General features: G+C 46.6%; 1 protein-coding gene across 4 annotated transcripts in view; it reads left to right on the forward strand.

Annotated features, from left to right (window-relative positions):
* Positions 1 to 27,916, forward strand: part of SUV39H1 (suppressor of variegation 3-9 homolog 1) — a 133,504-nt gene that overhangs the window by 44,554 nt on the left and 61,034 nt on the right. For all 4 annotated transcript variants that reach the window (XM_029610993.1, XM_029610978.1, XM_029610970.1 and 1 more), the window contains exons 4-5: positions 25,273 to 25,419; positions 25,506 to 25,635. In XM_029610993.1, the coding sequence (XP_029466853.1) occupies positions 25,273 to 25,419; positions 25,506 to 25,635 (277 nt within the window). The remainder of the gene's footprint in view (positions 1 to 25,272; positions 25,420 to 25,505; positions 25,636 to 27,916) is intronic.

Below are 27,916 nucleotides of genomic sequence, written 5' to 3' on the forward strand. Positions count from 1 at the left end.
GGACCCATCCGGCTGGGACATCTTCCCCGCCTTCTACACCAGGGACCGGTATTTTTCGACCAGGCAGAACTCTTCTGTCTTGCGGCCTGGCTTTTGAGAGGCGCCGCCTCCGCCGACGAGGGTACCCAGAGGCGGTAGTGTCAACTCTGCTGCGGTCTCGGAAGACTTCGACGTCGGTGGCCTACGTGCGGGTCTGGAAGGTGTTCGAACTGTGGTGTACCGACCGGAACACAAGACCCACGGAGGCGTCTGTCCCGCAGATCCTCCAGTTCCTACAGGCGGGAGTGGAAAAGGGGCTCGCTTACAACTCCCTTAGGGTTCAAGTGGCCGCCCTTGGCTCCCTCCTGCGGGGAGGGGGATCTTTGTTACACCATCCGGACATCCTCAGTTTTCTCAAGGGCGTCAAGCACTTGCGGCCTCCATTGCGGGATCCTTGTCCCTCTTGGAGCCTCAATTTGGTCCTACGTTCCCTGTCAGGACCTCCGTTCGAACCACTGAGGAGTGCGACGATCAAGGACCTCACTCTCAAGACGGTGTTCCTGGTGGCCATATGTTCCGCTCGGCGTATTTCGGAGCTGCAGGCTCTGTCCTGTCGAGAGCCTTATCTACGGTTCACCGATTCGGGCGTTTCACTTCGGACTGTGCCCTCCTTCCTCCCGAAGGTGGTGTCCGCCTTCCATGTGAATCAGACGGTGGAATTGCCCTCCTTCTCCTCGTCTGAGCCACGGACTCTTCGTCTCCTCGACGTCAAGCGCACTCTGCGGATCTACCTGGAGGCCACGAATGACTTTCGGACTTCTGACCATCTCTTCGTCCTTTGGTCTGGTCCCCGGAAGGGATCCCAGGCCTCGAAGACTACGATTGCCAGATGGCTGAAGGCCGGCATTGCCGCCTCCTACATCGGGACGGGGCGGACTCCTCCACCCGGTATTGTGGCGCATTCTACACGCTCTCAGGCGGCCTCCTGGGCGGAGAGCCGATCGGTGTCTTCGCAGGAAATCTGTAGAGCGGCCACCTGGAAATCGTTACACACGTTCTCGAGACACTACAGACTACACCTCGCCTCGTCTGTCCATGGACACTTTGGCGAACAGGTTCTACGAGCAGGCCTCGCAGAATCCCACCCGGGTTAGGGAAGCTTGGGTACATCCCACGGTCTGGACTGATCCAGGTACGTACAGGGAAAAGAAAATTATTACTTACCTGCTAATTTTCGTTCCTGTAGTACCATGGATCAGTCCAGACGCCCACCGCTCAAGATACAGAGCTAACAACCTTAACAGTTCATTGAATCTCACTTTTTCTAATAAACTGTAAAGGTATATAACATGCAATAGCACAAGGAACAGAAATTATGCCATCAGTACTACCTAATCAAGGTTTAATCAAGATGTAGTATAGAGCTGTGATAAGGCACTAAGTACAGATCTGTGATGCTATGCTCATCACTGAGATTTGTTACATTCTGGCTTAGTTCTTGCTGAGGCTGGTGCTGTGGACACAGGACACTAGCTTACTGAGCAATATCATTGCATAACTTATTGAACATTATGATACAATTTCCTTAGAAAATGCCTTCATTTTGAGTTAAGGCAGCAGAAGGTAACCTCTTCAATCCTGACTGACACAAAAACACACTGGTTGCTAAAAGCTGCAGAATGTTTAGAAGTTGTTTTGTCACTTGCCTAAGAGATTATGAGGTAAGAAAGTTTATCCCAGGACAAGCAGAATGATAGTCCTCACATATGGGTGACATCGATGAAGCCCTATTACGGAAAACTTCTGTCAAAGTTTCTAGAAACTTTTGACTGACACACTGAGCATGCCCAGCATGCCATGATCCCTGCAGCCACAGGGGTCTCCCTTCAGTCTCTTTTTTTTCCGCGTTGCTGTAAGCCTCGCATAACAGGAGCTCTGTGTTTTTCTCACTAATTTTCCTTACGGAAAAAAGTATTATTTCTGTCATAAACACCATATTCGAGTCTCCCTTCGACATATCGTTTGAGTACTAAATTTGGCATTTTTTGTCTGTTTCTGTTACCTTTCTTGGTATCTGCAGGCCATCGACCGTTGCCCGGCCTTAATTTCAAAGATGGCCACTGGTTTTAAAATATGTCTGAGTTGCCCCCAAACGATGTCCATAACAGATCCGCACAACATCTGTGTACTTTGCCTGGGATCAGGCCACGATGTCTGAGCATGTTCTACCTGTGCTGAAATGACTCCAAAGGGCAGGTGTGCCCGGCTAGACAAAATGCAGGAACTTTTCAAACACATCACTCCAAAGATGTCTTCACAGTCGTCACCAAAGAAAATTCCTGCCTCCTCTGAAAAACATCAAGGAAAGAAAAGAACCGGTGAACATCCATCTCCATCCCCATCGGGATCGTCAATCACATCGTCCTCTATATCGACTAAGGAGCATAGAGAGAAGTGACGTCATCGTCCAACAGGAGCACCAGTTACCGCATCAGCATCGATGGTTACCGAGCCGATGACAAAGCAGGTCGGGGTACAAGAGCCGCCATGCCCCTCTACCTGAGACACTGAGGCGCTCTCCACCAGCACTGGTGTTAGTCTGCCACCACATCCAAATGTGGAAGAGCCGTTAGTGCCAGTCTTTCCTTCCCCTGTGCCAGTGGATACAGTCTCAGTTTCCAGGGAAGAAGTGACTTCCATGATTCAGCAGGCTGTCACCGAGGTTTTTCAAAGATTTCAACCTACACCGGAACCGCTAGTACTGGCTCCTCTGCTCAGCAGGCTCGGTGCCTTCCCACAGCCTGCACCGCCACAGTCTATGGATCCTCCGATGACTCCATCCCTGCCATCGATGCCAAAGGATCCACCGATGCTTCCAGCTATACCTATACCAGGTTCATCGGAAGAAGATGAAGGGGACTCCGATCCCTTACCAGGTCATCAGGTTTGCAAAAACTCCAGAAGCCATTGATGCCTATTCCTGATCCGTCTATTCTTCTCATCCTGGTCCATTGGGCGATGTGCGCCATCAGTACCGTCTATGCCATTCGATTCTCCATCGATGCCTTTTTTTCCCTCCATTGATGCCAAAACATATTCCAGGAAAATCGAGCTCTACATCGATGCCAAAGCGTCCTCGTCCACTGGATCCATCTGGATCATCTTTCCAACCCCACTACAGCCCGTGGGAGGACATTGACACAGACAAGATTAAAGGAAGACCTTGTATCTGAACCTTCTCCACCAGAAGAAAGAAGGAAGTCCCCGCCAGAGGACCTTTCTTTTGCAAATTTTATCAAGGAGATGGCAGATACCATTCCCTTTGAGCTGGTGACTGAAAAAGATACCAGACATAAGACCCTGGAGGGTCTCCAGTTTGACGCACCAAAGGAAGTCATGGCCATTCCAATCCATGAAGTGCTGCTAGATCTTCAACACCGTTTATGGGAGCATTCCTTACTCCTGGGGGAATTCTGCGCAGAAAAACTGAAAATTCTGCAAACTTTATATTGGTCAAAATAACAAATTTACATGACAGTCTTTAAGTAATTACATTCTAAATTATTAAAGAAAAAAGTTATTAAAGTTGCAGAATTTCCCTAGAAATTCACTGTAAGAGTGTCCCTTACACATACATACACACACCCTCATACAGGCTCCCTCACTCTCTCGCACACACACACATCCCCTCATATAGGGTCCCTCTCTGAAACCCCCACACCCCCCCCTCTCTCTCACACACATTCTCTCTCACTGGGATCCCCCCCTCATATAGGCTCCCACACTCAAGCATCCCCCCACCCACCTCACTTACCTCCCATGCTCTCTCACACCCTCCCCACCCCCCTCTTACCAACCATGCTCTGTCACCTCCCCTCTCACACACACCAGCATCCCCCCCCATGCTCTCTCTCACACCCTCCCCTCCACACATTCTTTCTCACTGGCATGCCGCGGGACCCACGCCGTTTGCGGCGAAGATGAAGGCCCGGCACGCTGTTCGTGGAATACGGGGGCCTTCCATTTTCGCCTTGAGCAGAACATAGCAGCGGAGAGCCCGGCATGCCGCGAACGGAGCGTGTCCCGCGGCACATGCTCTGTTTGCGGCAACGTTGAAGGCCCAGGTGCGCCGATCACAGCACATGGGGGCCTTTCGTTTTCACCTCGAATGGTGCACGAGGCCTTCATCTTCACCGCGAATGGAGCATGTGCCGCGGGACGCCCTCTGTTCGCGGCATGCCGGGGTCTCTGCTGCTATTTTCTGCCTGTCCCGCAATGGCCGCTGTCCTTCCGGTTTTGAAGTCTTCCGGCGAGGGAGGAAATCGGCGAGGCGACGGTGGAAATGTGGGAAGGGTGACGAGGGAGGAAATCTGCGGAAGGAGGAATTCTGCATTCCGCAGTAGTGCAGAATTCCCCCAGGAGTAATCCCTGTTCTGTGCCTCCAGTTAACAGACGGACGGACCCAACATACCTGTTACAACATAAGAACATAAATTGCCATGCTGGGTCAGACCAAGGGTCCATCAAGCCCAGCATCCTGTTTCCAACAGAGGCGAAAACCAGGCCACAAGAACCTGGCAATTATCCAAACACTAAGAAGATCCCAAGCTACTGATGCAATTAATAGCAGTGGCTGTTCCCTAAGTAAACTTGATTAATAGCCGTTAATGGACTTCTCCTCCAAGAACTTATCCAAACCTTTTTTGAACCCAGCTACACTAACTGCACTAACCACATCCTCTGGCAACAAATTCCAGAGCTTTATTGTGCGTTGAGTGAGAGAATTTTCTCCGATTAGTCTTAAATGTGCTACTTGCTAACTTCATGGAATGCCCCCTAGTCCTTCTATTATCCGAAAGTGTAAATAACAGATTCACATCTACTCATTCAAGACCTCTATCATATCCCCCCCTCAGCCGTCTCTTCTCCAAGCTGAACAGCCCTAATCTCTTCAGACTATCCTCATAGGGAAGCTTTTCCATCCCCTTTATCATTTTGGTTGCCCTTCTCTGTACCTTCTCCATCGCAGCTATATCTTTTTTGAGATGCGGTGACCAGAATTGTACACAGTATTCAAGGTGTGGTCTCACCATGGAGCGATATAGAGGCATCATGACTTTTTCCATTTTATTAACCATTCTCTTCCTAATAATTCCTAACATTCTGTTTTCTTTTTTGACTGCTGCAGCACACTGAGCCGACGATTTTAAAGTAGTATCCACTATGATGCCTAGATCTTTTTCCTGGCTGGTAGCTCCTAATATGGAACCTAACATCGTGTAACTACAGCAAGGGTTATTTTTCCCTATATGCAACACCTTGTACTTGTCCACATTAAATTTCATCTGCCATTTGAATGCCCAATCTTCAAGTCTTGCAAGGTCCTCCTGCAATGTATTAGTCTGCTTGTGATTTAACTACTCTAAATAATTTTGTATCTGCAAATTTGATAACCTCACTCGTCTTATTCCTTTCCAGATCATTTATATATATATATTGAAAAGCACCGGTCCAGGTACAGATCCCTGAGGCACTCAACTGTTTACCCTTTTCCACTGAGAAAATTGACTATTTAATCCTACTCTGTTTCCTGTCTTTTAACCAGCTTGTAATCCACGAAAGGACATCGCCTCCTATCCCATGACTTTTTAGTTTACGTAGAAGCCTCTCATGAGGGACTTTGTCAAACGCCTTCTGAAAATCCAAATACACTACATCTACCGGTTCACCTTTATCCACATGTTTATTAACCCCTTCAAAAAAATGAAGCAGATTTGTTAGGCAAGACTTCCCTTCGGTAAATCCATGTTGACTATGTTCCATTAAATCATGTCTTTCTATATGCTTTACAATTTTGTTCTTGAGAATAGTTTCCACTATTTTTCCTGGCACTGAAGTCAGGCTCACTGGTCTATAGTTACCTGGATCGCCCCTGGAGCCTTTTTTAAATATTGGGGTTACATTGGCCACCCTCCAGTCTTCAGGTACAATGGATGATTTTAATGATAGGTTACAAATTTTAACTAATAGATCAGAAATTTCATTTTTGAGTTCCTTCAGAACTCTAGGATGCATACCATCCGGTCCAGGTGATTTGCTACTCTTTAGTTTGTCGATCTGGCCTACTACATCTTCCAGGTTCACAGTGATTTTGTTCAGTTCGTCTGACTCATCACCCCTGAAAACCATCTCCGGAACTGGTATCTCCCCAAAATCCTCATTTGTAAACACGGAGGCAAAGAATTCATTTAGTCTTTCTGCAATGGCCTTATCTTCCCTAAGAGCCCCTTTAACCCCTCTGTCATCTAATGGTCCAACCGACTCCCTCACAGGTTTCTTGCTTTGGATATATTTTAAAAAGTTTTTATTATGAGTTTTTGCCTCTATGGCCAATTTCATTTCAAATTCTCTCTTTGCCTGTCTTATCAATGTTTTACACTTAGCTTGACAATGCTTATGTTTTATCCTATTTTCTTCAGATGGATACTTCTTCCAGTTTTTGAAGGATGTCTTTTTGGCTAAAATAGCCTCTTTCACCTCACCTTTTAACCATGACGGTAATCGTTTTTCCTTCCTTCCACCTTTCTTAATGCGCGGAATACATATGGACTGCGCCTCTAGGATTGTATTTTTAAACAATGTCCATGCCTGTTGAACACTTTTAACCTTTACAGCTGCACCTTTCAGTTTTTTCAAACTATTTTTCTCATTTTATCAAAGTTTCTCTTTTTAAAATTTAGTGTTAGAGCTGCAGATTTACTTATTGTCCCCCTTCCAGTTATTAGTTTAAATTTGATCATGTTATGATCACTGTTGCCAAGTGGCCCCACCACCGTTACTTCTCTCACCAAATCTTGCGTTCCACTAAGAATTAAATCTAAAATAGCTCCCTCTCTTGTTGGTTCCTGAACCAATTGCTCCATGAAGCAATCATTTATTACATCCAGGAACTTTGTCTCTAGCAAGTCCTGATGTTACATTTACCCAGTCAATATTGGGGTAATTGAAATCTCCCATTATTATTGCACTGCCAAATTGGTTTGCTTCCCTGATTTCTCTTAGCATTTCATCATCTGTCTGACCATTTTGTCCAGGTGGACGGTAGTATACTCCTATCACTATACTCTTACCCAACACACATGGGATTTCTACCATTATAGATTCTACTGAGCATTTAATCTCTTGTATGATTTTTATCCTGTTGGACTCTATACCCTCCCGGACATAAAGTGCCACACCCCCACCAAGTTGATCCTCTAACATTGCGATATAATTTGTACCCTGATATAGCACTGTCCCATTGGTTATCTTCCTTCCACCAAGTATCTGTGATGCCAATTATGTCAGTCTCATCATTTGCTGCTATACACTCTAACTCTCCCATCTTACTACTTAGACTTCTGGCATTGGCATACAGACATTTCAAAGTGTGTGTTTTGCTTGTTTTAATAACCTGCTTTTCAGTTGTTTGGGATAATTCGGAAATCATTAGCTTTGGTGATTTTTTACATATAGGTATATGAACTATGTTTGCATTTAATGGAACCTCTCTGTTGGGATGCCCTAACTCTCCTGTTTCATTAGTATCCTTCAAGGATACATTTCTCCGAACCATGCACTGCTGAGTGACTGTCTGCTTTCCCCCTTGTTCTAGTTTAAAAGCTGCTCTATCTCCTTTTTGAAAGTTAGTGCCAGCAGCTTGGTTCCACTCTGGTTAAGGTGGAGCCCATCCTTTTGGAAAAGTCTCCCCTTTCCCCAAAAATTTCCCCAGTTCCTTACAAAACTGAATCCCTCTTCCCTGCACCAAAGTCTCATCCACGCATTGAAACTCTGGAGCTCTGCCTGCCTCTGGGGACCTGCACGTGGAACAGGAAGCATTTCAGAGAATGCCACCCTGGAGGTTCTGGATTTCAGCTTCCTACCTAAAATCCTAAATTTGGCTTCCAGAACCTCTCTCCCACATTTTCCTATGTCGCTGGTGCCCACATGTACCACGACAACCGGCTCCTCCCCAGCACTGTCTATAATCCTATCTAGGTGACGCGTGAGGTCTGCCACCTTCGCACCAGGCAGGCAAGGTACCAGGCGGTCTTCACGTCCACCAGCCACCCTGCTTATCTACATTTCTAATAATCGAATCACCAACTATGATGACCGGCCTAACCCTTCCCTCCTGGGCAGTAGCCCTGGGAGATTTGTCCTCGGTGCGAGAGGACAATACATCACCTGGAGAGCAGGTCCTTGCTACAGGATCACTTCCTGCTACACCATGGTGATGTTCTCCTATTGGGAGACCTTTCTGATCCAAGGTTTTCATAAACCACAAATGCCCCACCAGTCAGTCGTCATAGAATCAGTGCAGAAAAGGACAAGGAAGCAAAAGCCTCACTCTTCTGCCCCTCCAGGAAAAGATCAAAAATTTCTGGATGGATTAGGACGAAAGATCTTCCAGGGGTCCGTGCTTGTGTCCTGTATTGCGGCATATCAATTATATATGACACAATATCAACGAAATCTGTGGAAGCAAGTACAGGACATGGCTGATAATCTTCCTCAGCAGCAACAGATAGCACTCGATGCCCTTGTTCAGAAAGGTATGGAGTCAGGCAAGCACGAAGTACGAGCAGCCTATGACTCTTTTGAAACCTCCTCTCATATGTCTTTTGGGATCAGTGCACGAAGGTGGCCTGGCTGAAGGCTTCGGATTTAAGATCAGAAGTCCAGGAAAGACCAGTGGATCTCCCATGCACTGGAGACAATCTCTTCAGAGAAAAGATTCAAGACACTATCTCCCAATTAAAAGAACACCATGAAACACTCCGCCAGCTTTCCAAGTTGCCACCTGACCAACCATCCTCTGCTGCTAGACCCACCAGAAGGCCTTTTTATGGGCCTCGTAGGTACTATCCGCCGGCATCCAGTACCCGTCCTTTCCATCCACCTCAAAGAGGATGTCCACGTCAGCCAAATCAAACAAAAACTCAACCACCTCCGCAGACTGGATCTGCATCTGGTTTTGAGCACATCTCCAGAGAGCAGAACTTTTTTCATCAATCCAAACATCCACCTTCCTTGTTGGAGGCCGGCTCCATTACTTTATACACCATTGGAGCCTCATTACCACAGATCAATGGGAGTTAGCCATTCTGAACCAGGGATACCATCTCAAATTCACCACGATACCCCCGGATTCCCCACCCACTCCACTGTGGATGGCCAACGTCGTAATATCTCAACTTCGACTAGAACTCTCTTCCCTGCTGGTTACCAGGGCTGTCAAACCTGTCCCCCGGTCTCAACAAAGCAGAGGGTTCTGCTCCTGCTATTTCCTAATTCCAAAGAAAACAGGAGGTCTCCGCCCCATACTAGACCTTCGCAATATCAACAAATTTATTCAAAAAGAAAAGTTCCGGATGGTATCCTTGGGAACCATCCTTCCCTTACTTCACTGAGTAGATTTGCTCTGTTCTCTGTATCTTCAAGATGCCTATGCTCACATGCCCATTTCCCCACAACATCGCAGATACTTACTATTCGTAGTGGGAACACACCATTAACAATTCAGAGTCCTACCATTCGGACTAGCCTCTGCACCCCGGGTGTTCATGAAATGTCTAGCAGTAGCTGCTGCACATCTAAGAAAAAACAGCATTCATGTTTTTCCCTACCTAGACTATTGGCTAATCAGGAGTGCATCCACACTGGAAACTCTAGCTGCCTTGAAAAGCACCATAAGACTGTTGCATTCCCTGGCATTCCTGATCACCTATCCAAAATCCCATATGAACCAGTCTCAACTCCTCACTTTCATCGGAGCAGACCTCAACACCACAGTTGCAAAAGCTTTTCTTCCAAGCGACCGTGCAAACAATCTAGCGCATTTGCAAACTCTGTAATCAGCTGCGAGTTTGCCTCTGCCCATCAATTTCTCACACTACTGGGCCACATGGCATCTACAGTCCACGTTACCCCTATGGCAAAGTCAGCCATGAGAAGGACTCAATGGACTTTTAAATCTCAGTGGATCCAAGCTGTTCAGCCACTGTCGCCCTAATACGGGTCACCCACCAGTTACGTCTCTCGCTCTGCTGGTGGACAAACCAGCCTGCCTTATGAACTGGTCTACCATTCCAGCAACCGACTCCTCAAGTCACCTTGACCACAGATGCCTCCAACTTGGGTTGGGGAGCTCACGTCAACAACCTTCAAACACAAGGTATGTGGACTCTGCTCAAAAAGAAGTGCCAAATCAACTTTTTGGAACTTCGAGCAATGCGATATGCCCTTTATGCCGTCAAAGACTGCCTCTCACACAAGACTCTGCTGATACAAACAAACAATACAGTAGCAATTTGGTACATAAACAAGGAGGCAAAGGCTCTTATCTGCTATTACAAGAAGCAGTGCAGATTAGGGCCTGGGCTCTCGAGCACTCCATGCATCTCAGGGCAACTTATCTGGCAGGCATACAAAACGTCCTAGCGGACAATCTCAGTCTATGTTTCCATCCCCACGAATGGTCTCTGACCCCAGCGCTGAAAGATTTTAGCGAGCAAAATCTTTCAGCGCGGGGGTCGCCCAACCATAGACCTCTGCGTCCAAACTGAACCACAAAGTGGAAAGGTTCTGCTCCCTCCACAGCTGTCGACAAATGTTCCCCAGGGAAGCCTTTGCTCGCCCCTGGAACACAGGACTTCTATATGCGTATCCTCCGATTCCACTCATATCCAAAACTCTCGTGAAGCTACAGCAGGACACAGTCAATGATTGTCATTACCCCGTATTGGCATTGACAAGTATGGTTTCCCATACTCCTCGACCTCTCGATCAGAGAACCAATTAGCCTGAGCACAGCACCCACTCTCATCAATCAGAACCAGGGCATGTTGCACCATCCCAACCTACCAACCCTTGCCCTAACAGCTTGGATGTAGAAAGCTTGATGCTGCAACCGCTCAATCTTTCAACTCATGTCTCTCAGGTTCTCGTAGCTTCACGGAAGCCTCCCACATGTAAATCTTACCACTCCAAGTGGACTAGATTTACAGAGTGGTGCACACAAAAAGATATTGACCCTTTCTCCTGCCCCACTTCTTCTCTATTAGACTATCTGTGCCACCTCTCAGATTCTGGTCTCCAGACTTCTTCTGTGCGTGTACACCTGAGTGCCATTGCAGCATACCACAAGGGAATTGGGGATGCCCCAATAACTGCGCAACCCTAGTGAGTCGCTTTATGAGGGGTTTACTTCAACTTAAGCCTCCCATTCGACCACCAGTTACAGAATGGGACCTAAATGTAGTGCTTGCAAGGCTCATGTGGCCCCTGTTTGAGCCTTTGCATTCCTGTGATGTACAATTCCTAGTAGCCATTACATCTGCTAGAAGAGTCAGTAAGTTACAAGCTCTTGTCACATACCCTACACACAGTTCCTGCATGACAGAGTGGTCCTCTGCACTCACCACAAATTCATGCCTAAGATGGTAACAGATTTTCACTTTAACCAATCCATAGTTTTGCCAACTTTCTTCCCAAGGCCTCTCTCTCACCAGGGTGAGAGAGTTTTGCACTCCTTGGACTGAAAACGTGCACTCACTTTTTACCTAGACCGCACTGCAATCCATAAGAAATCCACCCAACTCTTTGTTTCTTTTGACAAAAACAGACCAGGAGTTGCAGTGGGCAAACAAACTCTCTCCAACTGGCTAGCAGACTGTATCGAATTCTTCTATGAGAAAGCAGGCCTTCCTCTCCAGGGACGAGTAAAGGCGCATTCAGTTAGGGCTATGTCAACATCCATAGCACACTACCGTTCAGTACCCATTACAGACATCTGCAAAGCTGCGACTTGGAGTTCTCTGCATACTTTTGCAGCTCATTACTGCTTGGATAAGGAAGGATGACAAGACTCTGCCTTTGGACAATTTGTCTTGAAAAAAACTCCTTCCACAACCGTCTGCTGTAATTCAGCCTGCCTCATCTTAGTCAATAGCACCTCAGTTGGGCCTGTTGCACGAGTTATGTGCCATTGACCTATTACAGGATGAGTCAGCCTCTAGCTTGCTAATCACCCATATGTGAGGACTATCATCCTGCTTGTACTGGGATAAAGTAGAGTTGCTTACCTGTAACAGGTGCTATCCCAGGACAGCAGGATGTAGTCCTCATGAAACCAGGTGTTGCCATGGGGTGGAAGAGGTAGATCTGCTGTTAGACAGTGGAGAAGCATGTAAAAAGGATCTCTACTGCTCATATAGTGAGAGTAGAGAATGTACAAGTGGACTTCCTCAGTCGCAATAGGCTATATCCCAGAGAGTAGAGTCTGTCCCAGATGCCACTCTTCTAGGTTGTGTCCAAATGGGGAGAACCAGTGTTGGACTTGATGACTGTGAGCAGCAACACATAGATGCAAAGATTTTTCAGCCAAAGAAAGATAAAAGGATCATCTGGTTTGGGTGACCTGATTCAAGACTGGCAGTTCAGGATATTCTTTAGGTGTTCTCTCCATGACCTGTTTGGGTACTTGCTAGGTATTTGGAACCTGGATTGGCCACTCTTGGTAACAGGATGCTGGGCTTGATGGACCCCTCAGTCTGACCCAGTCTGGCAAATTCTTATGTTCTTATGACCTCTGATGGGCAGAGTGTTGCAGAAGATTCCTGGGCATTGGGAGTTAGTGTTATTGGTAGTTCTTGATTGGCCAAGGTGAACTTGGTATGTGTTTTTTAGTGAGGATGCTGGACAGAATCCACTATTGTTGATTTAGGATAGGGGCCTACTGTTCAGGGGCCAGACATTTACAAGGATCCATTTTGTTTTTTTCTTATGGCTTCACACTTGAGAAGGCTCATCTGCCAGAGAAGAGATATTTCCAGAAGGTTGCAATTGCTCCTTTGTGATACAAAAAAAGTTTCCATATATTTTATTTATTTATTTATTTAACATTTTTCTATACCGACCTTCATGGTTAAATACCATATCAGGACGGTTTACATCGAACAGGGGTAAAATAACTAGATAAAGGAAGAAAAAAAACAAAGTTACATTACAACGAGGACTGTGAACTTGGAAGCTTAGGAAGCTAGAAGAGAAATATAAAGTTAAGTTAAAGGGAGAGAAACAAATTCCGGACTAGAGGTAGTCCAGACTAGAGATAGTCCACATGTTAGAGTCGGTATCCATGCTGTCAAGGTATTCAGAGGAGGGGAGGATCCATTAATCATGGGTAGATAACGCCTAATGTGTATCCCAGGGTTCTGGGAAGGCTTGGCGGAACAGCCACGTTTTGAGTTTTTTCTTAAAAGTTAGCAGGCAAGGTTCCAGCCTAAGTTCTGCAGGGAGGTTGTTCCAGATGGCTGGGCCTGCTGTCGAAAATGCTCAGTCCCTGGATGCGATGAGTCGTGTGGCTTTGGTTGGAGGGGCTTGTAGCGTTCCTTTGGATATTTCTCTCATTGGCCTGTTAGAAGTATGGAGTTTTAATGGAATTTCAAGGTCGAGATAAAGGAGATTATAGATGAATTTGTGTATTAATGTTAAAGATTTGTGAAGGACTCTGTAATTGACTGGTAACCAGTGTAGATTTCGGAGGATGGGTGTAATATGATCATTCCGGTTGGTGCTTGTCAGGATTCTAGCTGCAGCATTCTGTATCATCTGGAGAGGCCTGATGGATGAGTTGGGTAATCCTGTGAAGAGCGCGCTGCAGTAGTCTATTTTGGCAAAAATCAATGATTGAAGAACTGTCCTAAAGTCGTGGAAATATAAAAGGGGTTTGAGTCTTTTTAATACCTGTAGTCTGAAGAAGCAATCTTTGGTTATAGTGTTAATCATACTCTTTAGGTTAAGACGGTTATCAAGTATATACTTTGCATATGTGAGAGTCTGGAGGTTGTTTAAGGTTTGGTGCTCAGTTAAGAAGATATTGGCAAGAGAGACTTTAGTGCCAGCTATCTTAGAATTCCTGCAGGGTTGATTGGATAAGGGTTGATCCTTTACTCCCTAAAGATGCAAGTTGCTCTATTGCCTGTTTCAGAGGCCAGTAGACGGGCAGACTCTTATCGTCTCATTCAGATGTATCTTGTTTCCTTCAGGAAGTGAAGCATATTCTGTCCCACCATGAGAGAGTCATTGTCTACCTGCAATCTGAATTTGGCATGGACTTACCTGAGTGATCATCTATTTGAGCCTCTGAAAGAGGTGTCACGTAAGCTTCTTATTTTTAAGGTGGTGTATTTTGGTAGCAGTTCATTTTGAATTTCAGAGCTGCAGTCTCTGTAGTATAGGGAGCCCTTTTTTGGATTTTTCAGCTGAGGCAGTGAAGATTCACATGGTTCCTTCATTCCTCCCTAAGGTGGTTTCACCCTTTTTATCTTAACTGGATAGTATGTCTCCCTTCCTTTTAAAGGGTCTATAGTGGAGAAGAGATGTTCAACTTTGTCATCTAGCTGCTAAAGTTCTTCTGCGATACTTATAGGTCACCAATAGTTTCAGAACCTTGAAGCATCACTTTGTTCTGTTTAGTGGTTCTAGAAAGGGCTGAGCAGCTTTGAATACTTCAGTAGCTCATTGGATTAAGGAATTAATAGGGGAAGTTTACATGTGCAAGGGATTGCCTCTTCAAGTAATTGAAAGCATACTCTATTGGGGCACAGGCAGCTTGGTGGGCAGAACTTAGCCTGGTGTTGGCTTTGGAGATTTGCAGAGCAGCAAACTAGTCTTCCTTGCATACTTCTTTAAAGTAGTCATCTTGATCTTCAAGCCAGGAAAGAGGCTTCCTTTTGGTTTGGAATTCTTGAGAGCAGACTTGTCAGTGTCTTACCCACTCAAGAGACAGCTTGGGTAAATCCCATGCATCTGGACTGGTCTGGCTGGATGAGGGGGAAGGAGAAATTAATTCTTACCTGATAATTTCCATGCCTTTATTCCAGCCAGACCAGTCCAGGACCCTCCCTGACCTGCCGTGTATCATTTTCAGAATAACCGCTTATGTGTGCTAGTCAGTGCGATGGCTATTAAGATAATAAACTTTATCAAGTAATGTAGGATATGTCTGTTCCATTTTTTGTTTTCTGTTTGTTTTCCCTTGGAAGCTGTCTGATTTTTGCACAGGGGGTGAGGGAAAGGTTTAGTGTATTAAAAATATTTAGCTTCCCTTGATATTGGCAAGCTGAGGTCAGCAAGGGAACCTATATTGGGTGAAATCAGCAAGCTTGTTAGTCTCTGTCTTCATCTGCTAGTTGAGCGGCATATATCTATGCATCTGGTCTGGCTGGACTCAAGGAAAGGAAATTATCAGTAAGAATTTATCCTTTTAATTCATTATTTTGTTTCAGCTTATAACTTTTATCAGATGTCTACTGCCAGATATTTGGTGGAAATATCTAGTTGAAGACATCCAAAAGATGGGAAAGAAGGGAGAAGTGGTGATGGAGATTTTAATCTGCCGGATGTACACTGGAGAATCCCTTCTGCAGAATCTAACAGTAGTAGAGAGATAGTGGATGCCCTGCAAGGTTCTCTGTTCAAACAAATGGTAATGGAACCCACGAGGGAGGGAGCTATACTCAATTTAGTTCTCACTAATGGAGATAATGTCTCTAATGTCCAGGTGGGTGCCCACCTCAGCACAGGTGATCATCATACAGTATAGTGTCATATCACAAACATGATACAGAGAAGTAGCACGAAGACTCGAGTTTTACATTTCAAAAACATGGACTTTGATGAAATGGGGAAGTACCTGGAGGAAGAACTAGAAGGCTGGGAGAATGAGAGATGTGGAACAGTGGATCAAACTAAAAGGAGCAATCACTAAGGCAACTAATCTATATGTTAGAAAAGTAAAGAAAAGCAAGAGAAAAATGAAACCTATCTGGCTCTCAAAGGAGGTGGCTGACAAAATAAAAGCTAAAAGAACAGTGTTCAAGAAATATAAAGAATCCCAAAGAGAGGAGCACAAGGAAGAATATCTGGAACTGAGGGAGACTAAGAAAGCAATCAAGAAAGCGAAAATTCAAGCGGAAGAAAGGATTGCCAAAGAGGTAAAGCAAGGTGACAAAACATTTTTCAGATACATCAGTGAAAGAAAAGTCCAAAGTGGTATACTGAAATTGAAAGGTTAAAAGGATCAATGGGTGGAGTCAAATGAAGAAATGCAAAAATATTAAACGAATACTTCAATTCGGTATTCACTAAAGAAGACCCCGGAGAAGGACCGACACTAGTTAACAAGAAACTGGAGGGAAGCGGAATGGATGAAACTCCGTTTACGGAAGAGAATGTATGGGAAGAGCTAGGAAAATTGAAGGTGGACAAAGCCATGAGGTTCATCCCAGGATACTGAGGGAGCTCAGAGATGTGCTGGCAGCTCCGCTGTGTGACCTGTTCAATAGCTCCCTGGACATGGGAGTGGTGCTGAGTGATTGGAGAAAAGTGATAGTGGTCCCGCTTCACAAGAGCAGGAGCAGACAGGAGGCTGGAAACTACAGGCCGGTTAGCCTCACCTCTGTTGTGGGAAAGGTATTGGAGTCGCTGCTGAAGGAAAGAATTGTGAACTATCTACAAGCAGCAGAATTGATGGACCAGAGGCAGCATGGTTTCACCAAGGGAAGGTCCTTTCACACAAATCTGATCGACTTTTTTGATTGGGTAACTAAGGAATTGGATCGAGGAAGAGCGCTCGATGTCATCTACTTGGATTTTAGCAAAGCTTTTGATACGGTCCTGCACAGGAGGCTGGTGAATAAAATGAGAAGCTTAGGAGTGAGTACCAAGGTGGTGGCCTGGATTGCAAACTGGTTGATGGACAGAAGACAATGTGTGATGGTAAATGGAACTTGCACTGAAGAGAGAGCGGTGTTAAGCAGAGTGCCACAAGGATCGGTGTTGGGGCCGGTCCTGTTCAATATCTTTGTGAGCGACATTGCGGACGGGATAGAAGGTAAGGTTTGTCTTTTTGCGGTTGACACTAAGATCTGCAACAGAGTGGACACGTCGGAAGGAGTGGAGAGAATGAGACTGGATTTAAGGAAGCTGGAAGAGTGGTCGAAGATATGGCAGCTGAGATTCAATGCCAAGAAGTGCAGAGTCATGCATATGGGGTGTGGAAATCCAAAAGAACTGTATTCGATGGGGGGTGAAGGGCTGATGTGCAAGGAGCAGGAGAGAGACCTTGGGGTGATAGTGTCTTAACGATCTGAAGTCGGGGAAATAGTGTGACAAGTTGATAGCTAAAGCCAGAAGAATGTTGGGCTGCATAGAGAGAGGAATATCGAGTAAGAAAAGGGAAGTGATTATCCCCTTGTACAGGTCCTTGGTGAGGCCTCACCTGGAGTACTGTGCTCAATTCTGGAGACCGTATCTCCAAATGGACAGAGATAGGATGGAGGCGATCCAGAGAAGGGCGACCAAAAAGGTGGAAGGTCTTCATCGAATGACTTATGAGGAGAAATTGAAGAATCTAAATATGTACACCCTGGAGGAAAGGAGGAGCAGAGGTGATATGATACAGACTTTCAGATACTTGAAAGGTTTTAATGATCCAAAGACAATGACAAACCTTTTCCGCTGGAAAAAAATCAGCAGAACCAGGGGTCACGATTTGAAGCTCCAGGGAGGAAGACTCAGAACCAATGTCAGGAAGTATTTCTTCACGGAGAGGGTGGTGGATGCCTGGAACGCCCTTCTGGAGGAAGTGGTGAAGACCAAAACTGTGAAGGATTTCAATGGGGCGTGGGATAAATACTGTGGATCCATAAAGTCTCGAGGATGTGAGTGAAGAGAGAAGAGGCATGGGGGTGGCTTGCGGGAATGACAGCTACTACCTGGAGATTAATACCCTTATTCAATAAACATACTCATTGTTAATGCGACTCCAACATTGCTCTATGCTTCAACGGCAAGAGGAAATGTGGAAAAAAGGATTTGCATTCACAAAAAAGTGGGGGAGTAGCTTTCTTTTTGCGGCGGTTACTACCCCAAACCAAATAAGTGATACTTCACTTTCAATGCATATCCAGCATAGCTCTCTGCTTAAACAGCAGGGGAGGAAAGACTGATACTTCACTTGGAATACATATCCAGCGCAGCTCATTGCTTCAACGGCAGGGGGGAATAAAGACGAGGATTTATATTCAGACACCAACAAGGACTGAACTGCACAGGCTGGGTAAACAAATCAGCGTGGGAGCAGCTTGCTTATTGCGGCAGTTACTACCCCTAACCAATTAAGCTAGATACTTCACTTAGATGCAGCTCCAGCACTGCTCTCTACATCAATGGTGGGGGTGGAAGGTAACTAGAACCAAAAAGTTACTAGTAAGGGCCAAGAGTAACAGATAAGTATGAGAAAAAAAGTGTGAAAGCTTGCTGGGCAGACTGGATGGGCCGTTTGGTCTTCTTCTGCCGTCATTTCTATGTTTCTATTCCATTTTCTTATTTTCAGGGGTTAATTTTCAAAAGATTTCTATGTGCGAAATTGTCATGGATGCATGTAAGCAATATGTATATACTATCTTGGAAACATTAAAAGTACCGTATGTGCCTAAATGTTAACAGGAAGAAAAAGGGGCAGTTTAGGGGTGTTTGTGGTGGGATTCAGAAGTATGTGCACAAGTTGCTATTCCTTTTCACCCAGCCAGACCAGTCCGTATGCATGGATTTATGTTCCCGTACCAGCAGATGGAGATGGAGACTAACTGACTTGCTAATATTGCCTTTTATAGGCTTCTATGCTGACCTCATCCTGCCAATATTCTCTGTCTCCAGCAGATGGTAGGCAAGTATCCCATGCTCCAAGCTGGAGTTAGGCCTATGTCGGGAAAAAAGAAATTTAGAAGAGGACTAGCTGTTCCTGGGATGGTTGGCCTTTTGGTCTGTTTCGTCTGAGCACAGCCAAATTCATAGAAGGGCTGGCTGCTTGGGCAATGGACCTATGAGTATGTTCCTTCCCTGGTTGGGCATAGTCCAATTTAGGGGGCTTAACAAACTTGTTCATACACTGCTAATTAAATCACAAAAGTGAAATTGCACTTGTTTGCAGTTTTTGGGTGGGAGATCATTGTAAAGTGCTGGAAACTCTCGGTGAACTGGTGATTGCAAGTATGCCACAAATATTTTCATAAATGGAGTAGACACATTCTTTATAAAATAAATGCCTCCACTAATAACTCACGGTTATTTGTGCACGTGTTACAATTATTACATGCATAAAGTATATGCATGTAATTATATAAAATGGGTAGAGAAAGTATATGGTTTCCTGTCTTACAAATATACGTGTGTACATTTGGAGCAGAAATGTATTATATTGTATAAAGTGCAGTTCCCTGTACGTACCAGGATCAGTCCAGACCGTGGGTTGTCTCCCTCTTCCAGCAGATGGAGTCAGAGCAAAAACTGAGAAGGCGGACCCTTATTAGTAAGAGCGCCCTCTGTGTCCCCTCAGTATTCTTCTGACTCCAGCAGATGCGGGTCTCTCTTAAGGTTCCCCTCTAAGCTTAAAAAGGGATAGTTATTGAGCTTATTTCTTCCTCTGCTGTCTCTTTGGATGGATCTAGATTAAAAAAAAAAAAAATGAAGTTTTTTTGAGAGACTCTGCCTCAGTCTTGGGGCTCAGCTTGTAGGCAGTACTCCGGCCAGGGTTTTGCCTTTTTCTCTCTCTCTCTCTCTCTCTCTCATTTTCTCATTATCCCTCTCTCTCCCGTTTGGGGTAAGTTGTATTTTTATTTTTCAACTTGGTCTTTCCTGCTTCCTGGTATGTAAGCTGGTGGTTCAGCCTCTCCCCCATTGTGCTGACCCGCTGCCTGAGAGGCTGTTTTACCTCAGAAGCAGCTTAATTGTCAGAGAGGCAACATTCCTCTGACAGAAAAAAAAAATATACTCTAAGGGGTCGAGCATTGCTTTGGGATGCAGCGTGCTTCTCAGCCGCAGGCAGCATTTGGAGGTGCTCCCCTCCCCCACCTCCATGACGCGCTCCGCGCGTGGAGAGCTGGCCTCCCAGATCTCCCAGGAGGGTATTTGTGCCAGGTGCCTCCCCAATGGGGAGGGCACCTCAAGGCCGGAGGGGCGCACCATTTCACGCGTTAATTCGTGCCTTGGGGTTGAAGAGCCGGCCCCGTTCCCATCAGACGTGGGAACAGTGGCCATTTTGAATTTCGCTGAAACGGTTCCCCTGCAGTCCGGCGCTGATCCGGCCCTCGCGTTGCCTCCCTCTCTCCCAGTCCTTACCCTGGTGGACTTGCCGGGTGTAGGTCTGCCTCGGGGGGGGGGGATCCTCCTGCTCCGTCCCTCCTCCCCTGGGCCCTTTTCTACAGAATTTGTTTTACTAATGCATAGTGCCTATCTGGCTCGGCTGAGCCAGCAGCAGCAACAGGATCTGATCTTGCTCCCTCCACCGAAGATTTCCCGGGTCAAGGAGTCCCAGGGGGCACTGGGGGTCGTTCTAGGGTCGGCTGATGCTCACTCAGCTTCTCGGGTGCAGGTGGTTCCGCAGGCTCAGGTAGATGAGGCTATTTCAATGGGATGAGTTGGACCATCTTATTGCACATGTCCTGGAGGAATTGGTTATCGACCCTCCACAGGAATCTCCAGAACCCACTACCATGGCCAAGAAGGGGGACCCAGTCCTAACAGGGCTCCGTCCGCCAGCCACGACTTTTCCATTCCACCCTATGCTCCTTCAGTTATTAACCAAAGAATGGGAAACACCAGAGGCATCCCTGAGGGTCAGCAGGGCTATGGACAAGCTGTACCCTCTCCCAGAGGAGTATCTGAAATTCCTCAAATTTCCTCGGGTGGACTCCGCAGTGACGGCTGTCACGAAGAGAACCACCATCCCGGTAATGGGAGGAGCCGTCTTGCGAGATTTGCAGGACCGCAATCTCTCAAGGTTTATCTGAAGCGTGTTTTTAAAGTGTCCGCTGTGGGTGTAAGAGCGGCGGTTTGTAGCTCCTTGATGCAAAGGGCAGGATTAAGGTGGGTTCAGCAACTGCTTAGTACCCAAGACCTTCCCTTGGAGGAGGCGCAGCAAGCAGAACGTCTGGAGGCGATTATTTCATATGGGGCGGATACCTTATATGATCTTCTCCGTATGTTAGCACGGTCCATGGTGTCTGTGGTCTCAGCGAGGTGCCTCCTTTGGCTCTGTAACTGGTCCGCAGATTCTTTGTCTAAAGCTCAGCTGGATTCTCTTCCCTTCAAGGGAAAATTTTTGTTTGGGGATGAGCTGGACCAGCTTATTAAATCGCTGGGCGAAAATAAGGTGCATAAGCTGCCGGAAGATCGCCCCCGAACTTCACGAGTCTTTGGTTCCACGCGCAACCGTTTCCGAGGACAGAGACATTTTCGTCAGTCTAGACTTCCTGCTCACAAGTCTCCTTCGTCCAGGTCGCAGTCTTAGTCTCAGTCCTTTCGCGGGCGGCAGCCCACTCGAGATAACCTTGCCCAAGGAGCATCCTCTAAATCCTCCCAATGAAGTGTTGCCAGTCCACTCTTCAACTCCCAGAATAGGGGGCCGTCTCTCCCTCTTCCTCGGGGAGTGGGCCAAAATCACCTCGGACCGCTGGGTCTTGAGTATTCTACAACACTGTTACGCTTTAGAATTTGCTCGGCCTCTTTGAGACCGGTTTGTCTTCTCCCCATGCGGTCCGTCCAGGAAGCTCGATCATCTCCAAACCCTCGGGGCAATCCTTCAAGTGCCTCCAGCGGAATAAGGGCTCGGCCACTATTCAATCTACTTCGTGGTCCCCAAAAAGGAAGGATCCTTCCATCCAATCCTGGACCTCAAGATGGTCAATAGGGCTCTCTGGATTCCTCACTTCTGGATGGAGACCCTGCATTCTGTGATAGCAGCGGTATGTCGAGGGGAGTTCCTCGTTGGACTTGACCGAAGCATATTTGCATATTCCCATCCTGAAGGAACATCAGCGCTTTCTCCGGTTCAAGATCTTGGGGCAGCACTACCAATTTCAGGCCCTGCCCTTCTGCCTTGCGACTGCACCTCGAACCTTCACCAAGATTATGGTGGTGGTAGCGGCGACTCTGCGGAAGAAAGGAATCTTGGTCCACCCCTATCTCGACGACTGGCTCATCTGTGCGAAGTCCAGCGCATTGTGCCAGCAAGCGATCGACAGGGTTCTGCACCTTCTTCAGTCTCTGGCTGGGTGATAAATTTTGCCAAGAGCCAGCTTACCCCAACACAGTCTCTAGACTTCTTTGGGGTGCACTTCGATACTGCGGTGGGCAAGGTCTCACTCCGGGTGGAGCGAGCTCTATCTCTTCAGTCTCAGGTACGACGTTTTTGGCTCCTCCTGCTTCCCACCACCTGGGACTATCCACAGCTTCTGGGTACCATGGCCTCCACGATAGACGTGGTTGCTCATATGCAACCTTTGTAAAGAGCCTTGCTTTCCCGCTGGAAGCCGATCTCCAGAGAATTTCAGGCTCTGCTACCGATACCTTCGTCCAAGCAAGTCTCTCGTGGTGGCTCAGTCTGGATCACTTACTGCAGGGGATGGACTTGGAGATCCCACAATGGATCGTCATCACCACGGATGCCAGTCTCTCCGGCTGGGGAGCGGTGTGTGGCAGGCACTCGGCACAGGGCCAATGGACGTCGGAACAAACAGCCTGGCCTATGAACCGTCTGGAGACGAGAGCAGTCCGTCTGGCGCTCATGCGGTTCATCCTGCAGGTCCAAGGCCGAGCGGTTCGCATACTCTCGGACAATGCAACAGTTGCTTACATCAACCGGCAAGGCGGGACCAGGAGTCATTATGTGTCCCTGGAGACGGACAAGCTCCTTCCTTAGGTGGAGCTCCATCTCTCCCATCTGGCGGCCTCGCACATTGTGGGAGTGGACAATGTCCAAGCGGACTTCTTGAGGAGTCAGCACATCGATCCTGGAGAATGGGAGCTGTCCGAGACAGCAGCCTCACTTCTCTTCAGGATGTGGGGACGTTCACATCTAGATCTGATGGCCACTCAAACACGAAGGCTCCGCGCTTCTTCAGTCTACTAAGGGAACACGGGGCAGAGGGCGTGGATGCCCTAGTCTTGCCGTGGCCACGAAACGTCTTTCTCTACGTGATCCCATCCTGGCCTCTGGTGGGAAAGGTACTCCGAAGGGTCGAGTTACACCCGGGACCCGTCATCCTGGTGGCTCCGGAGTGGCCGCGTTGTCCATGGTTTGTGGACTTGGTCAACCTGGCGGTGGACGGTCCTCTGCATCTGGGACACCTGCGGAACCTCCTGCGCCAGGGTCCCGTATTTTTCGACCAGGCAGAATGCTTTAGTCTTGCAGCCTGGCTTTTGAAAGATGCAGGCTGAGGAAGCAGGAGTATCCTGAAGCAGTTATTTCTACCCTTCTAAAGGGCTCGGAAGACTTCAACCTCGGTGGCCTATGTCCGGGTCTGGAAGGTTTTTGAATCCTGGTGTGTCTCTATGAATATCTCGCCGCGACAGGCGTCGGACGCCCAGGTCCTGGCTTTCTTACAACGGGGTCTCGACATGGGACTGGCTTTCAATTCACTGAGGGTTCAAGTGGCGGATCTCAGGGCTCTCTTGTGTCTCGCAGGAACTCCGCTCTCTTCTCATCCAGATATTGTTCATTTCCTTAGAGGAGCGAAGCATGTCAAGCCGCCAATGTGCAGTCTATGCCCCTCCTGGAGCTTAAACTTAGTGCTCTGGATCCTGGGGAGGTCCACCTTTCGAACCCTTAAAGAGGGCTACTCTCAAGGACCTCGCTTTGAAGATGGTGTTCTTGGTATCTATTTGTTCTGCCCGTCAGATCTCTGAACTGCAAGCCCTGTCCTGCAGGGAGCCTTCTCTCCGTATTACGGATTCAGGGGTAACGTTGACCACGGTGCCCTCCTTTTTGCCGAAGGTGGTCTCTGCTTTTCATTTGAATCAATCTGTGGAGCTTCCATCTTTTTCTGAGGAGGATTCTCCCCAGCTGAAACTGCTCGATGTCAAGCTCGTGCTCCTGCACTATCTGGAAGTTACTAATGAGTTTCACCTGTTGGACCATCTCTTTGTCCTTTAGAATAGTCCCAAGAAGGGCCATAAGGCTTCGAAGACCTCCATTGCACGCTGGCTGAAGGAAGCTATAATCGATCGCTTACCTTAATGCCCACCGGAGGTCGACAGCCTCCGGTGGGCATTAAGGTGCATTCTCTTCGAGCTCAAGCAGCTTCTTGGGCGGAGAGCCAGGCGGTTTCGCCACAGGAGATTTGCAGAGCAGCAACCTGGAAGTCGCTCCATACCTTTGCTCGTCATTATCGTTTGAACCTTCAAACTCAGGGCTTTCAGGGACCCATCCTAATTAGGGAAGCTTTGGTACATCCCACAGTCTGGACTGATCCTGGTACGTACAAGGAAAAGAATTATTCCTTACCTGCTAATTTTCGTTCCTATGGTACCATGGATCAGTCCTTGGACTGTTTGTGGGGGGGGGGGGGTGTTTCTGGGAAGCACATTGCAGCTCATCTGTCTACTGTTTTCTAGTCATGTCCGGAAGGTTTTTCTGACTAGGAGTTCATTCTGCAAGTTTCTTTCGTTAGTTTACTCTTCAAGTGGTTACGCATTTGGTAGTTTGTTCCATTCGCAGTTCAAGTTCATTTTTAGATCCATCCATTCTGTTTTGCTTCTTACTTGGATACACTTAATACTGAGGGAACATAGAGGGCACTCTTACTAATAAGGGTCCGCCTTCTCAGTTTTTGCTCTGACTCCATCTGCTGGAAGGGGGAGACAACCCACGGACTGGACTAATCCATGGTACTACAGGAACGAAAATTAGCAGGTAAGGAATAATTTTCTTTTCCTGCCGCACAGTTTATAAAATGCTAGAATAAATATCCATGGGCCCATTTGTGCATGCATTTGGTGACTAGCAGACTATTGTAAGTTGGGCTGTTAATATTTCATTTTTATTTGTAGTTTCATTTTATTGCTGTGCTTTTTCACAAGCTACAATGTCTCTTTTGTTGGACTGACATAATTATCTAAAGATGATGATATACAGGAGTTTTCAAACTTAAAGTTCCTGCTTTATATGTATTATATTAATAAGCTCTTGTGCATCATCTTTGGATACTTATGGTAACAAATAAAAGGTATCTCAGCCCCTAAAGAATCTGATTTTCTCCAGTATTAATACAGCTCTTAGGACCCTCCATATCCTAATATTTTTTGAATTGATCTTCCACTCTGAATTGGGATAACATCCTTTGATGGGAAACTCTGCCTTTGCTCCTCATCCTATCATGTAAATGCTACTGTCCCTTCCCTCATCAGATCATCACATCAGAGGAGGCAGAGAGGCGAGGACAGATCTATGATCGGCAGGGGGCTACCTACCTCTTTGACTTGGACTATGTGGAGGATGTTTACACTGTGGATGCAGCCTATTATGGCAACATCTCCCACTTTGTTAATCACAGCGTAAGTGCCCTTCCCCTCCCCTATCCTTTAATGTTTCTCCCATCAGCATAGATGGGATCTGACTCTCCTTTTCCTTCCCTATACAGTGTGACCCCAATCTGCAAGTCTATAACGTTTTCATCGATAACCTGGATGAGAGACTGCCACGTATTGCATTTTTTGCCACACGCACCATACGGTCTGGGGAAGAGCTCACCTTTGATTACAACATGCAAGGTAAATATGTGATTCGTGTTGAGTGATAAAACACATACACAAAGTGCAAATATAAAATAGGGAATAACTGACTAGGTAGTACTACTACAGAAAAGGTTCAGGGGAATCATAGGACACCGCATACTGAATGAGTCAGCCATGTGGTACTGTTATAAAGAAGAGTTTATCAATAAATAAAGAGGGTAACTTTTAAATATCCTGCATAAGCTAAAGTCTGCTGGTACTTTAGCCAGAATTTTCAAAACAGATTTATGCACATAAATCTTAGAAAATTTGTGAGCGTACAGGGAACTCCTCTTGCAAAAACTCCGATTCTTTAAAAACAATTCAACATAGGCCATCATACGTTGATTTTTAGTGCATTTACCATAATTGATTAAACATTAAGCAACTACTGTAATCATTACCCTTCAAAAATGTTTTTTATAATTTTAAATAGTTTTATAATTTAAAAAATATCTCAAGTTCAAAAAAATGTGCAAAATAAATCAAATTCCATAAAATATGAGGTAGTGAAAAACAACATATACTTCTAATCAGTATAGTAGTCTGTAGCAGCACTCTAAGATCAGGTCTAGTCCATATTTTTAGACATAGCTGCCTATGCATATCAAAAAATAAGAAAGGATATTACTCTTTTGCACTGAGAACAAAATGTAAAAATGTTGGCTTAAATTGCAGCAAGGAGGCTTCAGGGTTAGACATTAGAACTTTCTGAAGACTACAGATCAGCCAGTTACACAGATCAGCATGGGAGCACCACATTCATTGATCAGATGACTCTTCAGAGCTTTCTGGAAATACTTCAAAGCCTTTGCTGCTTATATATGGGAGTTCTGGCTTAACAGCAGTCCCACAGCAGCTTTCTATTTTGTTTGTCCACTGTTAGTGTTGGACCTCTTTTGCAACTTGCAGCAATTATTTTTCTTCTGCTTAAGCCACCTATTGCCTTTACTGGTGTCAGTTACCTCTTCTATTAGTGCTTCCTCTTCATCCAGCCAAGTCAGACCACACCAGTGGATTGTGCACTCCAACCAGCAGATGGAGACGGAGAACGACTCACTGATGTCACCCCCATATAGCTCAGCTCGGGCGCCAGCCCCATATAGCTCAGCTCAGGCGCCAGCCAGCCAGTATTTCTCCATCTTCAGCAGACAGTGGACATGCATCCCTTGCTTGTGGACTGCAACCTGCCAGGATTGAACAGGCCATTTTGAACTCTTGTGGTGATAGCATTAACTCTCTCAGTTGATAATCTGGAAAAAATTCTGGAAATAAATTCAGGACAGGAATGAGGTGAAGGCTGTTGCCCTAGCCTTCCTCCTGACAAGGGAAGAGCTCAAGTAGAGAAAGGAGGCCTTGGACTCAGCCCTCGTGTATAGTCCTCTTCTCTTTCTAGTCCCTCTCTCTTCCCTCTGCTCCCTGCCGTTCTTGCTGCTGTGGGCTTGTTCAGGTTTTTTCAGTGAGGTCGGGAGAGTTTAAAAAAAAAAAAAAAAGTGCACATGCTGGACAGTGCTGAGATTGAGTGCTGACGCGCTTCTTACAGGGCCGATAAGGAGCGAGAGAGACAGCTGTGATCGCGGCCACATCAGGCCATGCAGTTGGAAAGTGCTGCTGGGCTATTTTTGGAGCCAGCTGGGGAATCAGTGAGGCAGTGTAGGGAACTTGCGGCAGGCATCATTTTGGGTGTTCGCAGGAGCTGTTGAGACATGTTTGGAGATGTTTGCTCAGCTCTATTGGGGGGGAGAGAGAGAGTGAGATGGTGTCAAGGGAGCAGCACGGGAAGAAGCTCCGCATCTGCTCTGCCTGTCATATGAGGGTCCTTAGTCCCAGGAGGGCCCTCAGTGTTTGCCAGAAGTATGTGGAGCCCAGGGAGATGTCTCCTCAGGGGAATTTGTCCCTGCAGGGGCTTCTGAGGCTTCCACTTGACAGGAAGAAGGTATGATAGCTGCTCCTACCAGGGAGGGTGAGGAGTCTTTTCTGCTGTCTCTTACTGATTCCGTCAGGAATGGGCTCAGAGAAGGTTTTGCCCACCCCAGGGATGGATCTTTCCGCCATTTCATGAGTGGAATTGTTTAAGGGCCTTCAAACTTTGTCAGGATCAAGAAGGTCTCCCTCCTCAGGTCCTAGGAAATATTCCAAGGAGTTCTTGTCCCCTCTCAGAATGGGACAGACTGAAGGAGGAGAAGGTGAAGACAGGGATCCTTCAGGAAATTCAAATGGAGAGTCGGGATCCTCGGTGGGGGATTCCGATAAGCCATTCTTAGAAGAGGGGGAGATT

This window comes from Rhinatrema bivittatum, chromosome 1, assembly GCF_901001135.1.
Source record: "Rhinatrema bivittatum chromosome 1, aRhiBiv1.1, whole genome shotgun sequence".
In the NCBI taxonomy this organism is placed as follows: domain Eukaryota; kingdom Metazoa; phylum Chordata; class Amphibia; order Gymnophiona; family Rhinatrematidae; genus Rhinatrema; species Rhinatrema bivittatum.